General features: G+C 38.4%; 1 protein-coding gene across 2 annotated transcripts; it reads left to right on the plus strand.

Moving 5' to 3' along the window:
* Positions 1–23,774, plus strand: fhip1b (FHF complex subunit HOOK interacting protein 1B). 2 transcript variants are annotated; one of them, XM_079881573.1, is made up of 14 exons: positions 1–198; positions 9,049–9,250; positions 9,405–9,504; positions 11,448–11,586; positions 11,673–11,953; positions 14,867–15,097; positions 16,777–17,022; positions 17,175–17,342; positions 17,473–17,552; positions 17,874–18,043; positions 18,165–19,463; positions 19,573–19,751; positions 20,256–20,418; positions 20,838–23,774. In XM_079881573.1, the coding sequence occupies exons 2-14, from the start codon at positions 9,189–9,191 to the stop codon at positions 21,146–21,148; spliced, it is 3,429 nt and encodes a 1,142-aa protein (XP_079737699.1). In that variant the 5' UTR covers positions 1–198; positions 9,049–9,188; the 3' UTR covers positions 21,149–23,774. The 2 variants fall into 2 exon arrangements, with proteins under 2 accessions (XP_079737699.1, XP_079737700.1); XM_079881574.1 differs by having other exon boundaries at positions 11,691–11,953.
* The last annotated feature ends 515 nt before the right edge of the window (positions 23,775–24,289 follow it).

The following is a 24,289-nucleotide window of genomic DNA, read 5'->3' on the forward strand; positions in this document are numbered from 1 at the left end:
AAACAACACACTTCTCGCCATGGCCGCCTCCCTCCAATGTAACGTCACAGTCAGCGTCCCGTGCGCGTGGGTGTGTCCGTGGAATCTGAGGAGAAAGATGGCTGCGGGACGAAGGGAGAGGTTGACAAATCTCAGAATCACTGTTTGAGGATAGCCAGGCTACGGCGGAGGACGAAGCGGAAAACAGCACTCGCTCGCGTAAGTTTTTTTTCCTCGTTTTTTATTGGTCGAATCGCACTGTGTGGCCTCGTCACCTTTCGTTTCCCGCTCCGCTCGCGAGCTGCTCAACGGACGGCGTCAAATCAAATCTGACCCGTTGCGAGCTCTCCGTGCGGTTAACGGCGAAACTCCTTACAGATGAGACTAGAATTATAACTGCCAGTGAAAGAAAATATGCATACACCCTATAAATCACGATCATTTTGGAAGCGAGAAAATTAGGCATGTTTTGTGTTATCCCTCTTGACATTAATCACACAGTGTAACGGTTCTTAACCGTTCAGTGCCCTGTGTGTGTGTGTTTAAAATGACACATCACTGCGTGGGAATGTGTATTGTGACATACTCATATTGAAAGTATGAAAGAGGGAGCTGCATTGAAATAAACTTGAATATGTGATTGACAGCTGGTTTGGTATTTGTAGGTCATCTTCTTGGAATGAGCCAGTAAAACGACTCTTTTGTGGTGTTGTTTGCTGTGCTGTAAGTGGCTTTTCACCTGCACAGTTACAGTATAACCGGTCAAATGTTTATGTTGTCATAAGTGATGAACCCAGACTTTTAAAATGACTGTTATGTTGTTCTGTAACGTGAATACTCAAAACGTGGCTGTTGGAGCTAGTAAGTATTTTGGTGCATAATTTCAGTCCAAAAACATATATAATCATGTGGTCAAAGTCTGTTTATGGTAGTATGCAATACAGATGTGATGTTGAAAACAATCTCTTATGAATATGATTATGGCAACAGCATTGGGTGGCAGCAATATAAGCTGCTCATTTGAGTCTTTTTTTTTTGGCATGTGTCATTCATATAAAAGCCTGTTGAGCTGTAGTGCATGATGTTGCTGTGTTTATCAAATGTAAGAGTAGACAGCATACTTTTGAGGGTTCATGGGTTGAATATATGCTATACATTTGTAATGGGAGATAATGAAAGGGTTATGAGTGGAAGTGGAGATTTTGAAGGGTCTGCAGATTTCAGTCTATTTTATGTCAAGTAGTGAAAATGTTTTATTTTATTTTATTGGTTTTAGTTTTAGTTAATTACTGTATCTCTGATTTAATCATACTTTTGCTCCATAAAGTCAATAGCATGCCATATAGGCTAGCTGCCAAAGCAATATTTCTGTGTCATAAATCCATACCAACTTTTTGTGCTCTGGTGAAGTTGTACTTCAGACTTTCTTCCTCTGAATTTTTTATGCACAGATACATACATAAACATACACTTGCTGGAGTCATTTTGACCCATTGTGTTCAGGTTCATTCCCCTTCAGTAAATGCCACAGCAGTCCTAAACTCATTTATGTGTCAGAATGACTGAACTTTGAACTCTTGATGATTAAAACCCAAGGAATTAATGTGACCTGCAGTGCAAACAAACTTGCTCTTGTTCTTTCTCTCTCTCTCTCTTTCTCTTTCTCTGTTCTGTTGTTCTCCTTCTTTAAGTCTCAACTGTCAGTGGTGAAAACTCTCTAGTTGGATTCCCATGCAGTTAGTCATTTATAGTTTTTAATTATTCACTTTTTCCTTTTATTAGATTTTGTTACCTCCATTGGCATAAATATGAAACATGCCAACAGAGAAGTAAATGTGTGGCCTAAAAATTAAATCATAAGGAAGTACAAACATTTGGTCCTTGTCCTTTCTTTTGAATAGCCTTACATTTAGAGAGTAATGTTAATCTTGGAAAATACAGCCTTGTTTAATATTAAGCAGAGATGGACTACAGGATATTTAGGGGCAGTGCCTTTTGTGCAAGGTTAACTTGCACTTGATTTAAGATATGTGATGTTATTAACCCCTTTTATTTTTATTTAGTGGTTAGCAGAACAGATCTAAACCATTAGGTTACCATGACCTCTTCAGCTAAAAGAGTGCACTTATGTGATTCTAGTCATTACGCTCTTTTACCTTCTCCTGATCTGCTAACCTACCATTAAGACTTTACCTGTGAGCCGTTGAGACAGACACTTGGCTAATGATTCATTGACCTCAGGGTAAATAAGAAAGAGAGAGAGAGAGCCCTTTTCATTTTATTCTCTATCTCTCTCTCTCTTTCTCTCCACCTCTTTTTTTCCTGCTGTCAAATTCTCAAACAGCCTTGGCTTGCACTGCAATATAGGTCAACATGCAATGTCATTGCTATACCAATTATTTTCCAGTTAATTTGGCAGAATTGTGTTGTAATGTGTTTTATATGAAAATATAATTTACTACCAAATTTGGATCCCTAAATAATAATATGCATCGTGTAGACAAATACTGTATTTTCTGTAATATAAGTTGTGTTCTTTATCATCTGAAACATGCTGCAACTTTTATTCCAAAGCAATGTATTTAATGCAATTAACTTCAAAACATGTACACATTTTGATTTTGCAAGCCGCAATTTCACTTCAAATACATTTTTATCTTTGGGAATTTTAGATTTTTTTTTTTTTTTTTTAAATGACCTGGTTTGAGTAAGAGTAAGCAGTACACATTTGCATTATTGACTTATGAATCATGTTTAAGCACATGATTCAGGTGTCTCCTCTACGTGTCCTTAATGTTTGAGGTTCAGCACAGTTGTCCTCACCAATTATGTATTGATTCTTACAGTTACTTCTAAAAAGCAATTTCCCAAAACTTTGCGACTGTTGGTGAGTCACAACTGTTTGTTTTTGTTAATGTTTTAAGACATAGATCTGAATCTTGATAGTACGCCAGTAGTGTGAATCTTTGGTGTTTGTGGTTGCAGGGTCGATAAAGAAATCACAGTGAAACACAAGGAGCTGACTGTTCTCCCTGGGGCATTAAGCAGTCAGTAAGCAAGCAGAGCTGACTGACTCTCTTGACTGCTCAGATAATCTCCACTGTTTAGTCCCATTTAGGGATGGGCATTTTTGACTTCTATATGACATCTCATATGAGATTAATCAGATATTCTTGATACACAGCATTAACATAACATACATTACAACTTATCTGCACAAAAGGATGCAAATGTAAGTTAACTTGAACTAAGTTACATGCTGGCCAGCAAGTGCTATTCCTGTTGTGGATGCGCTCTTCCCAGAACAACATGCTGAAACATGGGCAACTAAATATTCTCATTATAATGTTATGTACAGTATATGTCATCTTGCACTTAACTGTGTTTTCATCTACTTTAAGTGATTCTAGACATCCCTGTACATTTTTCACGACGAGAAACAATTTTAATGAAAACATAGGCGTACTGTTGAAAAAATATGCAGAGATAAAATTGAACACTAGGGATGCTCCGATCGGCCGTAGAACAGTATCGGCCAATAATCACATTCTATGACTCGATCGGTAGTCACTAAATTTGGCCGATCTCACAAGCCAATCCCAATCTGATGACATAAAACCGAAAAAAGACACCTCTGACTCGCATGTAAACTATACAGATGAGTATATACAATCATAACAATAATGTTGGGCATTGCCATTTGAGCTAATGCTGAAGAGTTAATGAACACCAATAAACTGAAGCACTTGGCTAGCTGGTAATAAACTCAACAAATCGCATCCTATATGTAGGGGTGTGCGATATATATCGTCTGCGATAATATCGTAATTGTTGTTTTAACGATGTGCGATTTGACATTATCGAGTATAGCCTATCCCTCACGCACACCCAGAGAGTGCATGCATACTCTAGTACGTGATGTAGTCTTGTAGATTAGACTTGTGCGGGTGCGCATTTAGAGTGCATGCTTTCACTGCGTGATTTAGTCTCATATCATTTAGTAATAAATATCACAAGTGCAGTTTTTTTCCAAATATCAGCATAACAAATGTGATATTGATTTTATACAAGTTTAATAGGTTAATATTAAGTGACTTCATTTTAGACACCATATTGCCTGTTTTTGCTCTATTTCGCCAACGAAAATAGTTCAAAACAAAGCCACACACAGCGGTGTTTCCTTACTGAGTAAATCAGCTTTTTAAACGAATCAGTTGACTAGGATAGATTAAGATAGTCAAATACTTTTTTCCGTGAATGAATCGGTTGAATCTCAATAATTCACTCAACAACAGTGACCTGCTGCCACCTACTGGTGGTTTCAATTTCACATTTAAAGTATCTTTTCTGGTTTTAAATCATTTTAAATATCAATATTCAATATTGCAAAGATGATTTTTTATACTGATTTCATTTGATTTGTAACAGCCCTATTGTGTCTTATTTTTATAATTGAATTTGATTCAATTTATGAAATTAACACAAAAGATGATGCATGCATAAAATTAGGTTTAAAAGGCTTTATAAAGGTAAAAATGGCCATATTAGGTAAAAATTAGGGCTGTCAAACGATTAATCGCATCCAAAATAAAAGTTTGTTTTTACATAATATATGTGTGTGTACGGTGTATAATTATTTTCTATATATAAATACACACACATGCATGTATACATTTAAGAAATATTTGCATGTATATACTGTGTATATATATTTATATTATATATAATTTATATTATATATAAATATTTTATATATAAATAACACATTTTTCTTAAATATATATGCACGTGTGTGTATTTATATATAGAAAATAATTATACTCCATACACACACATATATTATGTAAACACAAACTTTTATTTTGGATGTGATTAATCGCGATTAATCGTTTGACAGCCCTAGTAAAAATCAATTGAAACATATTGGAAAAAATCATTTCTGTCACTGCTGTGAACTGACCACCACACAGAGTATGAAGAACATCAAAATCTTTAGGAGTCGGCATTCCACGACAGCCAAAGTACCAACACAATAAACACACTCAGCAAAATATTGTCTAATAATCGTTATCGAGAAAATCCTAGAAAATATCGAGATATAATTTTCAGCCAATATCACACACCGCTACCTAAATGAGATTAATCCGATATATACAATTTAAAAGTAGGGCTGGGCGATAAAACGATAGCGATAATTATCGTGATCAAATATTCCTCTATAAAACGATAACAAGAGTTTGATAAATGTTCGATATAATGTTTATGCGGCAAAAGTGTAACGAAACAGCGATACTCATTTGAACAGCGCAACATGGACCAATTATCTGTTCGGCTCAAAGTTCAAACGGCAGCGCAGTGCAAGCTTACTATAGCAGATGCATTTACTTGCTGATCGTCTTCGGTTATATGACCACAGCACTGTGAGATCCAGTGAGAAGCGCTTGAATTCAGTGGAGAACTGGCAAACTGAAAAACACTGTGGGCAAATTGGGCAATGATACAGTCAGAACTAAGGCTTTTCAATCTACAAATGCCCATCATTTACCATGGATTTACTGTATGTGACACTAACATTTCATATACGTTTATGGTATTGTGGCAGAAATGTGGGATATTCTTATCGAATTTCATTATATTATTAATGTAGACATCTATTTAAACGTATTAAAGGAAGAAAAAAGTATTTTTTGTGATTTAAGCCAACCTATAGCGTTTGTGCATTTATACTAAATGTAATTAGGCTACTGTTTTTCATACAAATACCATAAACCATATAGTTACATTTTACCATGGTAGTGATGTGATGTGTGGTTTTATCATGATCTAAATGTGTGCTACTATGGAAGACCAATGGTTAATTTTAATAAAACTTTTTTACCATATAATTTTTTTTTATATATATATATTTACCATATAAAAATGAGGCTACAATTTTTACATATGTTAGTTTTTGTTGATGAACATAAATTTACATCGGCATCCCAACTACTGCTACAAAGCTATTGTCAAATGTGCATTTCTAAGAGACAAAACATGTAATATTATTAATATTGCAGCCCGCACTACAAACTATGCTGAAGATACGTGTCATCAAAGTCAGGCAACACAACACAAACCTGTTTCATGATTTTAAACAATATCACCTGTTTGAACATGCAGAAACCGAGAAATTATTTTTTCTGTTAAGATATATTTTAAGGGAAAATGACTGGAAAAGTGTAAAGAATTCAAAATGTGAAGTGTTTATCATGTTCTGTCAATAAAGGGTAGTTTAAAACCACAAATAAAGGTCTGTTTTCTACAACTTTCCCTTAGGAGCAAAAATCTACCTTTAAACATGAAAGAAAGAAAGATTTTACATTTATCGTGATAATTATCGATATCGACTGATATGAAAAGTTTTATCGTGATCATTTTTTGACCATATCGCCCAGTCCAACATAAAAGTAATATTACAAATTGCATCTGCACAAAAGGACGTGAATGTACACATGAACTTGACCAGGCTTGTCTGAATGTGTTTTTCCCATTGTGGATGCGCACTTCCCATAACAACGTTAAACACAGGCATCTAAAGCACAAAGAATTTACAACATTCTATGTTCTCGTTATAATGTTATGTATATGGCAGATTGTTGCTGCACATCTTGCACTTAACTGTATTTTCATGATAAAATTGATTCCAGGCATCACTGCACGTTTTCAAATAGTTTCACTTTATTTCGCCAGTCTGGACGGCATTCTGTCCTAACGCTAACCTATCAGACATCAGGTATATCATCATCATCGTTTTTATGATCGATCTTCGCTGTCATGTCATGGACATCCCTAGTCCCATTATGGATTCGCACCACTAGTTGAGTTATGCTGGAATGTTGTAGCCACTAGCCAGCATAGCATTTGTAAAAGCATTACAGAATTATTTATATTATAGTGGAAACTTGCAGATGAACTTGTTTTCTGATAGTCTTCTTGTGTTGCCAAAAATTCTTGGGATTTGTGAAGCAGATAAAAGACAATGTCACTAAACTAAGACCAGGATGAAGTGCACAAATTAGTCTTTGCATTGGTGTGGCAGATAATATTGATCATAGGCTATTAACATGGTATCTGAAGCCTCAAATGTCTGATTGTGAAACTGCTTCATGATATTCTTGAGTATAACGCCTGAGTGTTTTTTCTTGACACTATAGAACCTACTACTACTAGGGAACTCTATCCTAAACTGGACAATGTTTATAGACAATAAATGTCATGGTACTGCTGTCTTTTGCATATGCCTACAGAGGAGCAATTCAGTCATTATGCGCGTTGACGATAACACATTCATTGCAGCTTCTGCACAGTGTGATTTGGCTGTGACATTACTAGTGAGTGACCAACTCAAGCAATAACTACGAGGGATAGAGATGGAGTATCATAGGAAGTGGTCAGCTGGACTGTGTGCACTAAACTAATTAGAGGAAAAACTTTGCCAAGCTCTTTGCTGGCTAGAAACTGTGCACTGGTGGTAAGTAGTTGTTGTTGGAATTGGTCTGGAACATGTGACGCTGCTGTAGTTGAAATTGCCTGTGACTCATAGTATCCAATCTAGTACCAAGAAGCCTTTGTATCCCCCTGAGTTTGTGACACTTGGTTCCTCCCTTGTACAGTGGCCCTTCCTCAAGAGACAGCCTCTATAGCATTATGTTATTGGAATTGTGAATGGTCTTTCTTGGGTTGAGGGAGTTCTCGCAGGGAAGGAAGTCTCACTTCTTGTCACGGTCAAGGAAGTTTTTAATGAATGGTAGGGTGGAGTGTGTGTGTTCAGTGCAAAGCAAGCTTCTTTAAAAATGGGCTTTTGAATTTTGTGCTGAAATTGTTTGACCCATTTCTCTTTGATCCGGGTTTTATTCTGCTTCTGTTTTATTTGTCCTCCCCTGTCCTGAACTTGTTTGTACTGAAATGAAAGTCATCTCAAAAGAATGCTAAGTCAATATGAAGTGTCACTGGTACTGATAACAACACAGGAAGTGTTGGTGCATTAGTTAAGACCACAGAAAGAGTTGTGGGAGTGTGTAACATCACAGGAAGCCTACTGATATAGATGTTGTCTGCAGGTAAGTTTTCAGAAATGCTAGAGAACTAAATAGATAGATGAACATAGGCTAACACTTGCAGTATTTTACTGTTTTTATGGGTCAAGTTGTTTTACAAGACAGACACTATAATGATTAGACTGAGAATCTGAAATGGTGAGATGCTAGTGTGCTGAATCATTTATTTATGACTGAAACTTTCACTTTCTACTTTAAAGAATTAATTCTTTAACTCTGGGTGCTATGCTAACATGTTTTGGTAGGATCACTCTGAAGCTCACGTGTCCTTTATCGGTGATTTAATTTTTTTTTCTTTTTGTATGTAATTCCTATTAAGGTGATGCTTTTTTTCATGAATATTTAATTTACCCAGTAGGCCAAACTTGTTAACTTAAGGCAGACGTTACATGTGCTTTAATCAGATGATGAATCCTATTATGGTGAATGCTTGAATCATGAATATGTATTAAATTACTTGACTGGCTGCTCCAGGAACTTTACCAAGCAACATCTGCATAACTCAATTAATATTCACAAACTGTACCATAATTTTGCTTTAGACGTACATGCAGGCAGGATGTATAAAATGTAGTTTATTCCTGAGGGCAGAGCTGAATTTTCAGCATCCATTTACTCCAGTGTCTGTTACTTGATCAATTTAATGTGTTCTTGCTGAAAAAATGTATTTATATAAAAAAAAAAAGACCACTTACAGACCCAAGTTTTTGAACAGTGATGTATATATTAATAATATTTACATGCATGTTATTTGATTATCAAAATAGTTACAGTTTGGAGTTTTGTATGTGCTGTGCCCTTCTGTCTTGTCCTTTCGATCTCCCACAGAAACTAACCTTTACACTGACTGGCTGCACTGTTTGTGTTTTACCTGCAGGTGTTAATGTGTCATCATTGACCTCTCTCTCTCTCTCTCTCTTTCTCTCTTTCTCTCTTTCTCTCTCTCTCTCTCTCTCTCTCTCTGTCCCTGCAGGTGTGTGCGGAGGAGTCTATGTATCGGTATGGAGTATAGTGCCGATTGCAAACTGGATGACAGGGAGTGCAGACAAGCCACACTGATCACTGGTGTACAGTGACTGTTGCTGCAGACATCAGCAGGATTCCGTCCTCTCTATGCTTTTACCTCTTACTTCATCAAGCAGGACTCTTCATTTCTTGGTTTTTGGACACCTTTTGTGAGTCGCCTTACCCCCCCTCCCCCTTTTCCCTTTTCTCTCCCTCTCTGTGCTTCTCCCTTGCTCCCCCTTTATTCTTTCCCTGTTGACCTCTTGATCAAATTTGGATCAGCCTGTGAGTTAAGATGAGTTGGCTAAGTCGCTTAAATCCAAGGGGTCCAGGCACTCGGACCGGTCGACATGCAGCCCCGTCCAGCCCATGCACTGCCGACCCCGAGACCTGCCTTATGGTGTTTGAGAACCACTGGAGACAGGTGAGACACCACATAGGCTTATTTTCCCTCATACTGATTGTGCAAATAATATCCTTAGTACAACTGCAGCCATATAAATTTAAATTTTTACACCATTCATATAAATGGATGCCTTTTACATTTTACAATTTAGTGAGGTGTTAAAAATGATTGTTTAAGAATTATTGGTATGGTTAATACATAGTAAACTTTATTTTTTTCATAAGAAATGCAATTTTAAAGTTAGCTTCTTTGTTTGCAAAACCATATGTATGTCTTACTCTGTTTAGCATTATGGACTCAACAACATGTATAATCAAAAAACAGGACATCTTGGGACTTTACTGTTCCTGTAACTTTTCTTTTAAATACTAATTTAACCCTGTAAAACCTGGCATATGACATAATAGTCAGAAAAATATTTTTTTATAATATGAGCCATAATATGAGACAGATTGTGCAAAGACTTGATGTATTACACTTTTATGTGAATACAATATCAAACTGGAGATGGCAATACTGTTAGCTTACCGGTGTTTTCAGAAAGGCAGCTTTTTTTTTTATCCACAGTGGAGACTTGCACATGGTTGCCAGGTTGAGAAAAATAACACTTAGTAGATATTTCCGTATTGCAAGTGTGACGCTCTGATTGGGTGATTACATCTCATGATATAAGGCAAGGCAACCCCAGTTATTTTCCTCTGTAGGCCAGATTAAACTTTGTTCTAACCTATAAATTATATTCTATTAAAGGGGTCATATAATGCCATTTTTGTACAAGCTAATATGATTCTTTAGGGTCTAAATTAAAAGTTTGTAATATACTTTAATTAAAAATTCTCATTACTATTGTAAGAAAACACTAATTTTACCTGGTCATAAACAGCTCTGTTTTCAGCACGCCGTTTCAGTGCATGTGTCTTTAAATGATAATGAGCTTTGCTCACCCCGCCCCTCTGTTCTGTGCGTACACCGTTTGAAATAATAATGCAATAACCATAACGCGTTGTTCATTATAAACGTGGGTTTATGAATTATATTGAGAACGTCATACATAGAAAACATGCTGTAATGTACCCTGAGTGTAAACCTTAGATGCATTCATCGTGAAGCATGCAGCAAGGTTTGCAAATTTGCAAAGATTAATACAAATATTAATATAAAGGTTAATAAAACATTACACTCGCTTCTTCTGGAGGTTCAGCAGGAACAGGTTGGTACCGATCCGTTTTTATTCGTTTGTAAAGCTGTCTGGTGTGAAATGATTCCGCAAACATGAATGCATGTTGATCGTGGGGAATCCCCGTGAGGGAATCCCCGCGTCAATCCTTTGGGCATATCCCTTCAAAAACAAAACTCAGCCACTGCACTGCACTGACTGCTGTGTTCCTTATTACACCGAAGAACAGAACACCACAATCGCAGATGCCATTCTGCTCATAGACAGCGCTCCAGTGAGGGTATCAACAATGACGTGCAGACTATGATGACAGACAGCTCGCTCACGAGCGAGGGCGGGTCTGTGTTGAAACGCTGCTGTCAATCACCAATCGTGGGAGGGGCGTTGATTTTGTGACGTCACAAAATCGAACGGCTTGATTTCAGAGGGGGTCAAACATATAAGGAGATTTAAAAAAAAACACTGGATGGATTTTTATCATTTTATGATGGTTGTGTACAGGCACTGCCAACACACATTTCAGTACAATCAACTTGTAAAAGTGCATGTACCATTATATGACCCCTTTAATTAATTTCAGCACATTCCCACTCCGTTTTAAACGCTGCTCTTGTATTCAAATTAAGCACGGAATTGATACAGAAGCAGTTGTATCGATACTTGTATAAACAAGCAGTATAGGTCTTATCGATGTATTGAACACAGCCCTAACATTAATATAGACACCTATTCCTCTTTGGCTTTACCATAAATAGAATTGAACTGTTCCCTGTCTCCCTGTCAGGTGTCGGGTGTGTTGAAACGGAGAGAGTCTTCAGTGGGTGGTTGTGCCGATGATCTCACAGCAGTTCGCAATCACACAGATCAGATGCTGTGCCTGCTAGCTGAAGAGAGACCAGCTGGGGGAGACATTGAATCACCAGGTTAAAACACTCTCCTGTGAGCTCGATGGAGCATACATTTGTACTGTTTAGCATAATATAAATGAAATTTTTTTATGTGACAATAGATTGTGGAATGTCTGCAGCAATGGGTCCTATTCTGGAGATGGTGGTGACAGAGAACATACTGGAAGAGTTGGTACAGTGGCATGTGCGCCATGGTCTGGATCCGGACAGCCAGCTAGAGCTGTTGAAACTGTTTGAGATGCTGATCGGACAGTCACATCAGCCACTGCTCCTGCACAGTGCAGTGCTGCAGCCGCTGCTAAGCCTGCTGGGAGCATGTGTGGATCCCCAGCTGGGCTGCCCTTCTGCCCTAGAGTCCAGCCTCGTACTGCTGCTAAATCAGGTGTTTGACAGGCAGATTCTGACACCTGTTTGAATCACATGGAAATTAATTTAGCAGAATTTCGCAACATTCCTTGACAGCCAATCAGATTTTATTGTTGAGCTTACAACTGGGTTAGTGGCTTGTACACCACCGAAACCTATCAATTCCATGTAATTTATGGTTTTGGTCAGGGTTTCTTAAACTCGGTCCTGGAGGGCCACTGTCCTGCACAGTTTAGCTCCAACCCTGATCAAACACACCTGAGCAAGCTAATCTAGGTCTTCAGGATCACTAGAAACTCACAGCTAGGTGTGTTTGATCAGGGTTGGAGCTAAACTGTGCAGGACAGTGGCCCTCCAGGACCGGGTTTGAGTAATCCTGGTTTAGGTTATTGTTAAGTTTTGGGCTGTGGTATGAAGTGGGTTACAATTAATTTTTTTTGACAACTTTGTCTTTCAAGGACCAACCAAACATTCTGCAAAATTCGGACATTGATTACAATCAGCTAGAGCTGCACGATTCATTGTTAAAAGATCACAATCTCGATTCAAACACACAATCTTATTCCTAAATGACCACGATTCTCCTGTGTCTATTAAAACTTTTACACACTGGAAGCTGTCCTGTATTATAGATATGAAACCACAAACAGTCTTTTCAACCACACAGTATCGTTATTTCTGTAGATTCCCACAGAAGAACTGAAATAAGTTTATAGATCCTCATTTACAGTTTTTAGTGCGAATAGCATATTTATGTTCAGCCACTCTCAATCTTAATTTCCTTTTTGTTTGACCTATATAAAAAATCACATTCCAACCTGTAAGTTACATAAGAGGCAGAGGAATTGAATAAACTATTCAATTGGATACACTTTTTTCAGAAAAAACCCAACAGTGAAAGTTTTTGTTTTTACCATGTATTGACAATGCTTGCACCCTCCACACATAAAATCACCCACTGAAGAACCAAGCCATGTTTTACCTTGTTTGTATAGTAGGGGCATTTCTAAAACTAACTATTGGTATTTCTGGATAGACGGCCCTAAGTGTGCTGTCACTTTCAATAATGTTTCAATTGGAATTTACAATGTTTAATTTGTGTTGCCTCTCAGCAAAAATCATCAAAAAGGAAACACGCTTGGAGATATCTGAAGGACGTTGTTGTATTCTTTTTTTTTTTTTCTTTCTGTCCATAGATTTAACTCTTTACTTTCTCTGTGACACTTGAAATAGGCCTACTTATGAATTATACCCCTTCTGTCAAAATCTATTTGTCGTATCCTGAAACTGAATTTTATCATCACTTTCTGAATCACAAATACGTTTCAGTCTTTTCATATGTTGCTTCAACTAAGGATTATATCAATTACATTGTTACACCAGTAGGCGACAATTGACTTTGAAATAATAATAAAAAAAAATCATTGATACATTCATTCAAGAGATTCATTCAAAAACGCTGATTCATCCAGTAGTGAAAAAAAGTATTCATTTAGTGAGTCATTGAATCATTCATTCAAACCGACTTTTTTATTTTGTATTATTCATTCAAATGAATTAAACATTTTTAAATAGACTGCAGGAATTAACATTTTGTCAGAACCTCTTGTTAATCGCACATTATTTTTAGTTGTTTGTTCAGAATCGTGATCTCTATTTAAAAAAAAAAAAAAAAAAATATCCAGAATCACGCAGCTCTACAATCAGCACATAAACAAAAGCAGATGGTATTAAATGGGCCAAAATATGAGCCCAAATTAGACCGGCAAGGGAAAAACATTCTGTAATGTACAATAATTTTAGGCCTGCACGATACTGGGAAAATATGCGATATTGTTGTTGAGTATTGCGATAACGATATTTCTTGCGATATAACATTTCCCTAGAGAAATGCTATTTTTATTAAGTTTTTTTATCATTTATATATGTAAAGATCATACTAAAATAAACAAGTAGGCTAATAGATATTCTTCTGATCTTCAGAAGAATATCTCAGTTTTTTCATAAGGAGTTAACGTTACACATGCAACTCTTTGGTTGTCTGTGAGACTGTTATTGTTACTTGGCATTTCATTAGCAGTTTTGGTAGATTTGGGCTTACACTTTTTGAAGTCTTCATATAGCTCCCTGAGATTGCGTTCCAGATGACTGTGGAGATTAGTTTCCTCTCGACGTGGCCAAAATTTTTCGGCACGACTTAGTGACACCGTCACTTATGTTCACATATCGCGTTATTTCAAATGCAGGCGCGTGGCAAGCGCGCTCAATATGGAAGCACATTTTTCCAGGCCCGCCTTTGCCTCAACATCTCAGAACATCTCAACTTTTCAGAATTCCGCAAGCTCACGCAGGTCATGGTTGCATAGCAACGACAGACGCAAGCGACGCAAGAAGGAGATAGCGGCGTGGCCGCGCTTTCCATGCGTTTTTAGACGCGATATGTGAACGGCCCCTTACACAGTACCTGTATTTATGACACGTCTTCTCTATTGAAGCCAAAATATTGCCATATTTCAGACGTACAGATCTTTTTAGGCACAGGTTCTTCGCTGTTGTCATTTTCCTCGCTTGTCTCTACTCCCGCCATTAGTTTTTATTTTCACTCTCTGCTCTAAGCCACTAGGTTCCCCTTTGGGCCCGTTCTAGCCAATAGCATAATAGCACCTACTGGGGAGGCGGGTATAAAGATAGTAAGGCCCCATTTGATTGGTCGAATTTGGATAAACAACCTATGCATGCATGTATCACACAAATGCTTGGCACATAAAATAAATGCAATTTATTGCACCTCTCTGCGATACGGATATCGCATATACTATTATCGCGATAACGATAATTTTTCGATATATTGTGCAGTCCTAAATAATTTCATGCATAATTAGATATTAATTTGCGTTTTATAACTGTAAATTATTTGTGTTTGTGTCAGGTATGTGTGTCCATGGTGAAAGAAACTGCCATTTTGGAGTTGTTATTTAAGTGTGGGCCGGTACAGCAGGGTCCCACTAACCTGCTGATCTTCTCACTGTTGGTGCCATTTATCCATCGAGACGGCTCTCTGGGGCAGCAGGCCCGTGACGCGCTACTCCTCGTCATGGCAACCTCTGCCAGCAACCACGCTGTTGCACGCTACATCGCTGAGAACTCCTACTTCTGTCCAGTAAGCATGAGTGTGTTTGTTGTTGTGTGTTTACCTCATCTTTTCTGTTCATGTTTTTGAAAGTGAGCTTGTATCCTAGATTATTTATGATTAAAGGGCAGAGAAGAGTTAGAGAAGCAGTCTTTAATTTGGATATTCCTTCTGTTCTTTTCTTTTCTTTTCTCACTGTTAGCATGTCTTTATGAATATCCATTCTGTTCATGTCACGTGCTTTTTTTGTCTGTGCCATGCAGTTTGAATGTCGCTTGTCGAAAGCTGTTTCAGTGGAGACATAAAATCCTGTAGTATTTTCTCTGGGTTGCATTCTGTTGGCTTCTGTGGAATGAAAAAGGCCATTTGTCATCTGTAGTTTTGCTCTGTGATTACAGTGTTTGACTACAGTGTTGGTCCAGTGGATGTGCTGCTTTCCTCTCCTCTGTCCTCTTTCCTCACGAGAATAATATATGTGCCTTCATGTGACCCACTTAACACATATAAGACTGGAGGTCTCATCTAGGACTCCATGCTACTGCAGTGCCTCAGTCTCTTAACATTTCTCTCTCTTACTTTCTTTTCTACTGTATGTCACATATAGCTATTTTTATGCCAGAGATGCATTAGATCTTGCTGCCAGTTTCTTTGATTGCCTGTTTTGTGGCTCTAGAAGACATGGCCAAGTTCCACATATAAAACCAGCCCTGACATGAATGATGTTCTTCAACATATTTGAGCATTAAGGCGTGGTCACATTTACTGATGTTCAGCGAATTTTCATGTTTGAAATCCAGTCATTTCAATAGAAATCCACGCAGTTGGAAAATTCGCATAGGGTTTAAGGTCATGCGAATATGCCACGTCGACAAACAGAAAGCTTCTCAATTTTTTATTTTATTTTTTACGTTTGACCATACCATTATTCCATGTTAAGATGTCTGAGAAAGAATAACTGTGTTTGGAATAGGGATGGGCATTTCAAGCAAAAATAATATTCGAAGATCGCTAGGTATTATTCGATTATTATTCGAAAATCGCACCCCTCCCCACATGGCTACACACCAGAGCATGTGAGCAAAGTAGAGTGGTGTGACGCTTAATATTTTAAAAATATATATTAATATATTTAAATAAAAGTTAAAAAAAACTTAAACATACGTTTCATATTTATGTTTAAATAATATAATGTAATTGTTTAAAACTTCATCTATGTTGATTATATGAAAAGGGAACCGCATGAGATGAGTAAGATGGGATCATAAAATAAAATAAAAAAGAACCGAAAACATGGGTATTTTTTTTAAAGACAATAATCGCACAACCTATTCGATTATTCTATAATAAAATCAACTTATCGAATATTTTCGAAAATCGTGACTCATTCCTAGTTTGGAATAAGAACCACACTCTTTGTTGTAGTATAGCAATAAAAAACTCCCTATGTGTTACAGTGATTGTACCACAGTTAAGGGCTGTTATTACACAAGGTGAAGCAGCCGTAAACTTAATAAGTTTACTTGTACAGTTTATTAGTCAAAAAGGTTTATTGCAACATCTACAGACTTAATTTGCTGCATGGCTTCAGATGTGCAAATGTTTTCACATCCAATCAGGTTTTAAAGCCATCACCAACTGATGTTTAAAAGGCAGAGCTTGCTTGGTGAACTTTATGTAATAATGTTGGCAAATTCCCCCCCAAATTCCAGGTGCTAGCGACCGGGCTGAGTGCACTATATTCATCCCTGCCACGGAAGATTGAGGTACGCGGCGACGACTGGCACGCCTTGCGGAGGGAGGACTGGATGGGCGTCTCCTCTCTAGTGCTGTTCATGAACAGTCTTGAATTCTGCAACGCTGTAGTACAGGTGGCACACCCTCTTGTGCGCTGCCAACTCCTTGACTACCTCCACAACGGCTTCCTGGTGCCAGTCATGGGCCCCGCTCTGCACAAGGTGAACCATAATGAACTGGGCCCTGTTTGGCACAGATGGCAGTTTCCATATTCATTCACTATACAATATTGTTTTGAATGGAATTTATTTTCTCTTATTTTGTTTCCCTCTCTCTCTCCTTTTGTCTCTGTCTCTTATGGTTCCTCTGTCAGTCGTCGGTGGATGAGATGATAGCAAGCACGGCATATCTGGACCTGTTTTTACGCAGTATCACAGAAACTTCCCTCCTTAAGACCTTCCTGCGCTTCATTCTGTTGCATCGCCATGACAACGACACCATCCTTGATACACTACTCACACGCATCAGCAGCAATTCACGGGTCAGTTTAGCACACGCTGTATCTGGGGTGCATGTATAGATGGAAAAGACACTGTTTTGTCAGTGCTGTTGGTTATGGAAATATGGAGCGTTGTAACTAAAGTTACATTTTCCTCCCTCTCTCTCTGAAGCTGTGCATGGTCTCTCTGAGTCTGTTTAAGACATTGCTCAGTCTCAACTGTGAAGACCTCATGCTCCAGCTTGTTCTCAGGTATTTTGTGTGCTTGGGTGTGTGACTCATTTAGCAAGAGAGCCTACAAAATAAGCTTTGGGTGTTTATAGATGGATTTGGACATTGCATCTTGCAAATTGAAATACTGTCAAAAAATCTGATAAAATGTAATGCATCCTTGGTAAGCATAAGATTTTGTAGGTCATATATAAGTGATTTAAATGTGAAAGGATTATAGTGCATTATTAGTGGTTTTATTAGGCAAGTGTCACTACTGCTCATACTTAGGGAAAGAGACTAAAATAATTATCATTTTGTGTAAAAGATAAAGCTGCTATGATTTTTCTTGTGTGTTTCCAGGTATCTGTTGCCATGCACACATGTAATGCTGAGTCAGCGGAGGGCAGTCAGAGAAACAGACCTCTATGGCAAATCAGCTGACAAGTTCCTTTCCCTCATACCAGAATGCTGCCGAATCACTTCAGCACCCTCTAGTGAGCGGGATGATGAACCTGCCTTTTGGGGAAAGGGTAAGAGTAAGCATGTGTCAGGCACATTTACGGACACAATAGATGTGCTTTTAGACTTCTGAAAAAACATTGCTGAGGTTCATACCTACAACATGTATTTTCTGTCTGTTTTTGCCTATAGTGTTGGGTAGTCCTACTTCAGAGTCACCAGTTCACCACAGACCCAGTACTCCTTCCCGCCTTTCTCTCTTTATTCGACAGCAAAGCTCAGGAGGCCAAGCCAACTCTTCTGGCTCAGAGAATGCTCCCCCTTCTCCTCGTGGTAGTGTTTCTTCCCCTCTTTCTTCTGACAGCCCCATGCACCAACTCCCAGACATTTCAGAAGGAGAGACTGGCTACCTAGAGTATCTGCGTGATGCTCGGAGGGGTATTGAGCTCTGCTCTTGGGGCTGTCGAGACTGGTCGGCACCTTATGATGGAGAAAATCCTTCTCCAAGCTCTGTTCCTCCTCCACCTCCCCCTCCTACGTCCAACCCCTCCATCAGTATGGTACCAGAGCATTTCTCTGTAATGGACCCCGCTCAGCAGAGGGCAGCAGTGGTGGCTGCAGCTCGTTCCGAGTGGAGCAGTTCAGATCGAGATAGTGGAGAGTGGGATGTTACCATCAGCAAGAACTGTATCAGTCTGACACCCCGCAGTAAGAAACGCAGCCTTCTTCCCAGCACTGTACCCCTACAATCTTCTGCATCAGCCTCTACAGAAATAACAGGTGCTGTGGAAACAGTGTCCCAACACCCTCATTCAGCACCTCATCCAGCACTCTACAATGGGATGGGGCAGGTGGAGTTCACAGACAGTGTGGATGAGAGAATGGAGGTTAAGAAAGTGAAGAGGGAGTCAGATGTAAATAGCGGTGTGGTTGAGTCGGGGATGAACGGGTCGATGGGTATGGGCCCAGTCGACTTCAAAGATTTCCATGTAGGATCGGCGCTGAAATCATCTCAGGTGCAGTTGAAGCCCCATCTGCAACATCAAACCTCCGTGCCCTCCTCAGCACAAGAGTGTCTGCAAAGTGAGAGCCAAAGATTGTCTCCTGTTCTTGGCTTGACAGAGACCGCCACAGTGCCCCGTGACAGCAGGGCTCCAGAGTCCGTTGAGCGTCTGATTGAGGAGTTGCTGGAGCGGGCGCCGTCAGAGCCATTGTCTGGTGACTCGAAAGGCCAGGGAATCAGCATTGAGGCTTTCCACCAGGAGCTGAGGGAGCTGGAGGAACGTGTAAGAGAGAGGAGGGTTCTTTCACACAGCTCAGAGGAGTCCTCTCGGGAATCCCGCACTGCTCCTGCTCCCAGCCTGACAGATGAGGACTGCCTTCCAGTGGAGACTGAGCAGCGCTCCAGTGAAACAAAGCCTGACAGCTCTACCACTGGGGTATTTAGCCCCGCACGACCCCTCGGACAACCTCTTGCTCAGCCGTACACAGGTTCTCGATGTAGAGATGACCAAATTAAAGATTTGAGTGCTTATGTTACTTGTCCAAGTTCAGCAAGAGCTAACCATAAGTCACTGGTTCCGCTTCTCCCTCTGTGTAGGTCCATTTATAACAGTCCTGTTCAGTAAACTGGAGAGTATGATGCAGAACTCCCTATATGTGAACATTTTGCTGACGGGCGTTGTGTTCCAGCTGGCCTGTTACCCTCAGCCACTCCTACGCTCTTTCCTCCTCAACACCAACATGGTGTTTCAGCCCAGCGTTAAATCACTCATACAGGTAATACATAAAGAACAAATATGACTCTATCAGCATGACTGCTTGATACGAAATATGCAATGACGGAATCGTTCTCAGTTGCTCTTTTTATTCGTTTCTACATTTTCTGATCAAAACAAAATAGATTTTATTTATTCTCTTAAAACATCATCCTGGTTTTATTTGGAACATTTTATTGGTGTACAATACATTATTCCAAAGAAAACCCTTCTTCAAATTTTTTTTTTCATAACTTTTTCCACTTTTCTCCAATTCTTGCTGTTTTATGTTGACTGAAAATCTTTATTTGTTTTGACAGCTCAAAAACGGTTTGTTTTATTTTGACTTGGCTGTCTCTGGCATTTTTTTCTTTCTTTTAGAATTAAATTATATTAATCTATTTAATGTTCTGGGGTGAAGTTTGAGTAAGCAATTAATGTACAATTTGATTGACTGAAACGTAAATCCATGGCATCAAAAGGAATATCCAAAATGTTGGTTTTACTTTCACTTTCCATTTCTCAGGTGCTGGGATCAGTAAAAAATCGCATTGAGGCATTTGCAGCAACGCACGAGGATTTCCCTGTCCTGTTAAGAAAGGCTCGTCGCTTTCTGGTTGCGAGAGGAAAGTTAGACTGGTCCGACTCACCCATGGGAGTGCCCAACCTCCGTCGATCAGACTCTTTAAGTAGGTGAATGAGAGGCAATGAAAACTCTTGTGGCTTCTCTCTGGCCGCCTGTCACAGTATATAGATTTTACTAATATAGGCACAATTATCTTTTTATAATCTTTCTTTGAACACATTATTGTATCAGCAAAATCCAATATTGTACAACCTCTAATTCGTATGTATTTCCATATTTCGTGTATATATTTAGTGTCTTGAGTATTTTAAATTTGAATTTACCCTGATTTACAGTTGAATGTGTGCCACAGCCTGTTTAAAATATACATGATTTATTTTGAGGTAGTATGGGTTTGTTCTGTATGGACATACAATGTTGATTTTATTTGTGCAGGTCTCAAAAAAAGGTTCTAAAGTCTTAAATTTAATTTTTAAACAATGTAGATACCCTGTTGATTTCTTCTCTCTATCTCTCCAACAGTTAAAAGCCGAAAGCCATCTCTGGGCGATCTTATCTTGAGGCACACCAACAGTCCTACGAGAGCTCGACATGCAGCTCAGTTGGCCTTGGCCCACGTGAGAGATGGAGGGCAGTCCCTGCACAGTGCTTTGTTCCGGGGTGGCGCGGCCGGTGGGGCTTCTGGCCTGGAGAAGCAGGCAGAGGCACTAAGGGTGAAAAACGCAGTCTACTGTGCTGTCATTTTCTCCGAGTTTCTCAAAGAGCTCGCAGCTCTTGCACAGGAGCATGCCGTAGCCCTACCCTTCCCACCCAGTCAAGGCACTGAGGAATAACATCAGGCCAAAATTTGTTTCCAAATTTCCACCTCTTTTTTCAAAAGTCTTTTTTTCATGGGACATGATGCACTCAAAGAGACAGCAAAATCAATCGCTCTTGAAGGTGAAGAGAGGTCATCTCTTGTTAATAATCTCATGTTCATAATGTAATTTTTTTTAATTGTACAGGACCATTTATCCATTAATCTTTAGGAAATTGTGCATATAAATCTTGTATATAGACTATATAAAATATCTATGTGTATAATGATTTTTGTACACTCAGAGAGACTTGCATCCTTTAAGCTGGAGGAATTTGGTCGTAAACTTGCACTCCCGACGTTTCTATGTCACTTCAGAGACTAGCTAATGTAGACTCACTACACATGGTTCTTTTAAACTTTTATGGGTGCAGAAGTGTCATTTACATTTTAGCAATGTCAGGTGGTTATTTAGTCTTTTATAGAGTATAGGTCTGTAAGATCACACCAATATATATTGAAAATAATCATCTGGTCTTTTTTAAAGGATGAGATGTCAGATTCTGTTTACCAATCACATGCTGGGCAACATGTCCTCAGTATTGCAGCAGGAATTGCCTCTTTACGGAGACATCTCTGAAAAATCAACAATTGACAAAATTCCCAAAATGTTCTTCCAATCTCTAGCACACATCTTTTTTGTCCAGCAGCTAGAGTGACGTTAGAGCTTGTAAAATGGGTAGAGGGTTCATTTCCTTAGCCTCGGTCCCAATAAAATTAAGCGTTGATGGACAGTTTGCATTTTAAAGTTTTAGTTTTTATTCTCGGTTGCAGCAGCTCATTTTCTAGGACAGATTTTTGGGTGAGTTTCTGGGAAATGCATATGGTACATTCACCCAGCATGACATTACATATCGTCTTCAGTTTCTGGAAAGGCACTGATTTTTCTGCCCACAAAGATCTCCTCCTGGATGTTAGCGTCCCTTTTGGCGTCTGACTAGGTGCTAATGTCTTCAATTTTTGACTGGTATGAGCAAAGAGAAGCTTGCTTAATTACCTGTCCCTTTAAGGAGTGAGCCAAGTTATGTGAATCATAAGCCATCTTAGTGTTGAAACCAAGTGTTTTTTCTTTCTTTCTTTCTGTTCATTACTTGATTTTGCTAGTGTTATGGAGTATGAGTGAAATCAGCCGTAAATTGTGCATAATGGAAAAACCGCCACAAGACGTTTGACTTTTTGATTTAATTTGTTTATTGCCAAAATACTTTAGACACTTTAATTTTCAGAATGGAAGTTAAGGACATGCATGTGCATTTGTTTTTAACGGTAACTGTGTGTGTGTGTGTGTTTTTACAGTATGGTTTTTGCCCCTTGTTCCACATGTGTCTTAGAAAAAGTGTTGCTGATCTGAAATCATCCATTCAAGAGCTCTTTTATCATGCACAAGCCATATGCGCATTACCTCAGTTAGGCTACTCAATTTTCGTTCCATGCGGTATTCTTGCTGCTTCACTTGTCTTCGTTTTGATGATTCGGTTCAATCAAATATCATTTAAGGCATATTTTTCTATCAGTTTATATAGATAGCAGACAGTTTATTGAAAGTCTTTTTTTCTGGTTACCTCTAGCTGCTGAGTTGTCAATGCATCTATCCCCCATCCCTTCACCCGTCCACAGAAGGTCTGTGTGGGACATTAGTGTGATGATTCTCTGCTTTTGTTGATATCTGAAATGTTTAGCATGTAAATTCCATAATTAAGGATAATGTTAGGCAGAGTTAGTGTCAAGAAAAATAGTTTTTGCTCACATCCCTGAAACGCTCTGTCTGTGTGGGTGAGAAAGATGAAAAAGGAAGATAAAGAGCAAGAGGTTGAAGAATGAAACGGTACATATATGTTAGTGTTCAGTTATCTCTATGGAGACAGTGGAAATTAAACACAGTTTCTAAGTTAGAAATCAAATAGGCCTATACAATTAATGTGTGTCGTAAGATACCAATGCACAAGAAACGCCCGTTGTTTTGAGGATGTAATTATATGCCGGATCTGGTACAGATAGCATGTTTTTCTTTTTCTACATGTATAAAAACATGCATTTTAAACAATTTGGGTTGAACAATTTTTTTTTGGAATATGCTCTCAAATATCAACATGTTGGTTGTGTGTATGATTTTGAAATTTTGAAAAAATCAGGCGCTCATTGATTGTTATTGAAAAGTGTTTGTTTGATCAATATACATTGCACAAGTTGATTTTTTTTTTTTTTTTTTTTTTTTTTTATGTAATTGGTTTCCTATTTTTACATTCTGTCCACTTGTTTGAATGAAACGTTGGTGTTGACAAGGACTTCTGTCGCTTGTTATCTATGCAAACTGGTTTCTTTGTTTCTGAGTAAGTGAAGATGGTTAAAGTTTTTCAGACAAACAAACTAAATTTGCAATCTGGAACCCCACTTCAATAATTTACTTATCTCTTATCTATTCAATAATCTACTGGACTGTATGGAAACTCATGCAAAATAATGAATGTTGTCAAAATATTTTTCTATATTTAAAATGGAGGAGGAAAGTGGAACTGAATGGAGATTTAAATCAACCTTCAAAGACAAACAAACACTAAAAGGGAATGTTTTTATTAATTTATAAATGTTTTATCTGGCAATACCTTTGGCTTCTTGGTCTTTATTTCTCATGAGTTTATAAAGATGAGATCCTCTGTTTTTATTTATGATTTGATAAGATGTGATTGATTGCAAATACATTGGACATAATGGTCAAGAATGTATGTGAAATATGAATGATCACATTTCCTGAATATACACTTTAGCCTTTCTCTGATCTGTTGCTCGGACTTCAGCAGAATATTTTTTCTTAGATGAATGTTCTTTAAAAATAAATGACACTTGAGTATAAGTTGGTGCATAGACTGGTTTTAAGCTGCAGATTTGATGAAACCTTAAATATTGTCAGAACAATGACCCAGTTCACTCTGAGTCTCCATGCTCATTATTGAGATTCTGTTCCTGCCCCTTGAGATTTTTGTCTCTTCCCCATCTTCTGATAGAAGTCTTGCTCATCTTCACTGGATCATAGACAGAGGATGCTGCTACAAGGAAGAAAGACGTCATGTCTTTCATAAGCATTGGGTCACGCCACAAAATCACTGTTGTAAAGATATTC

The sequence above is a fragment of the Squalius cephalus genome (genome assembly GCF_949319135.1).
Source record: "Squalius cephalus genome assembly, chromosome: 9".
NCBI classification, from domain to species: Eukaryota; Metazoa; Chordata; class Actinopteri; order Cypriniformes; family Leuciscidae; genus Squalius; species Squalius cephalus.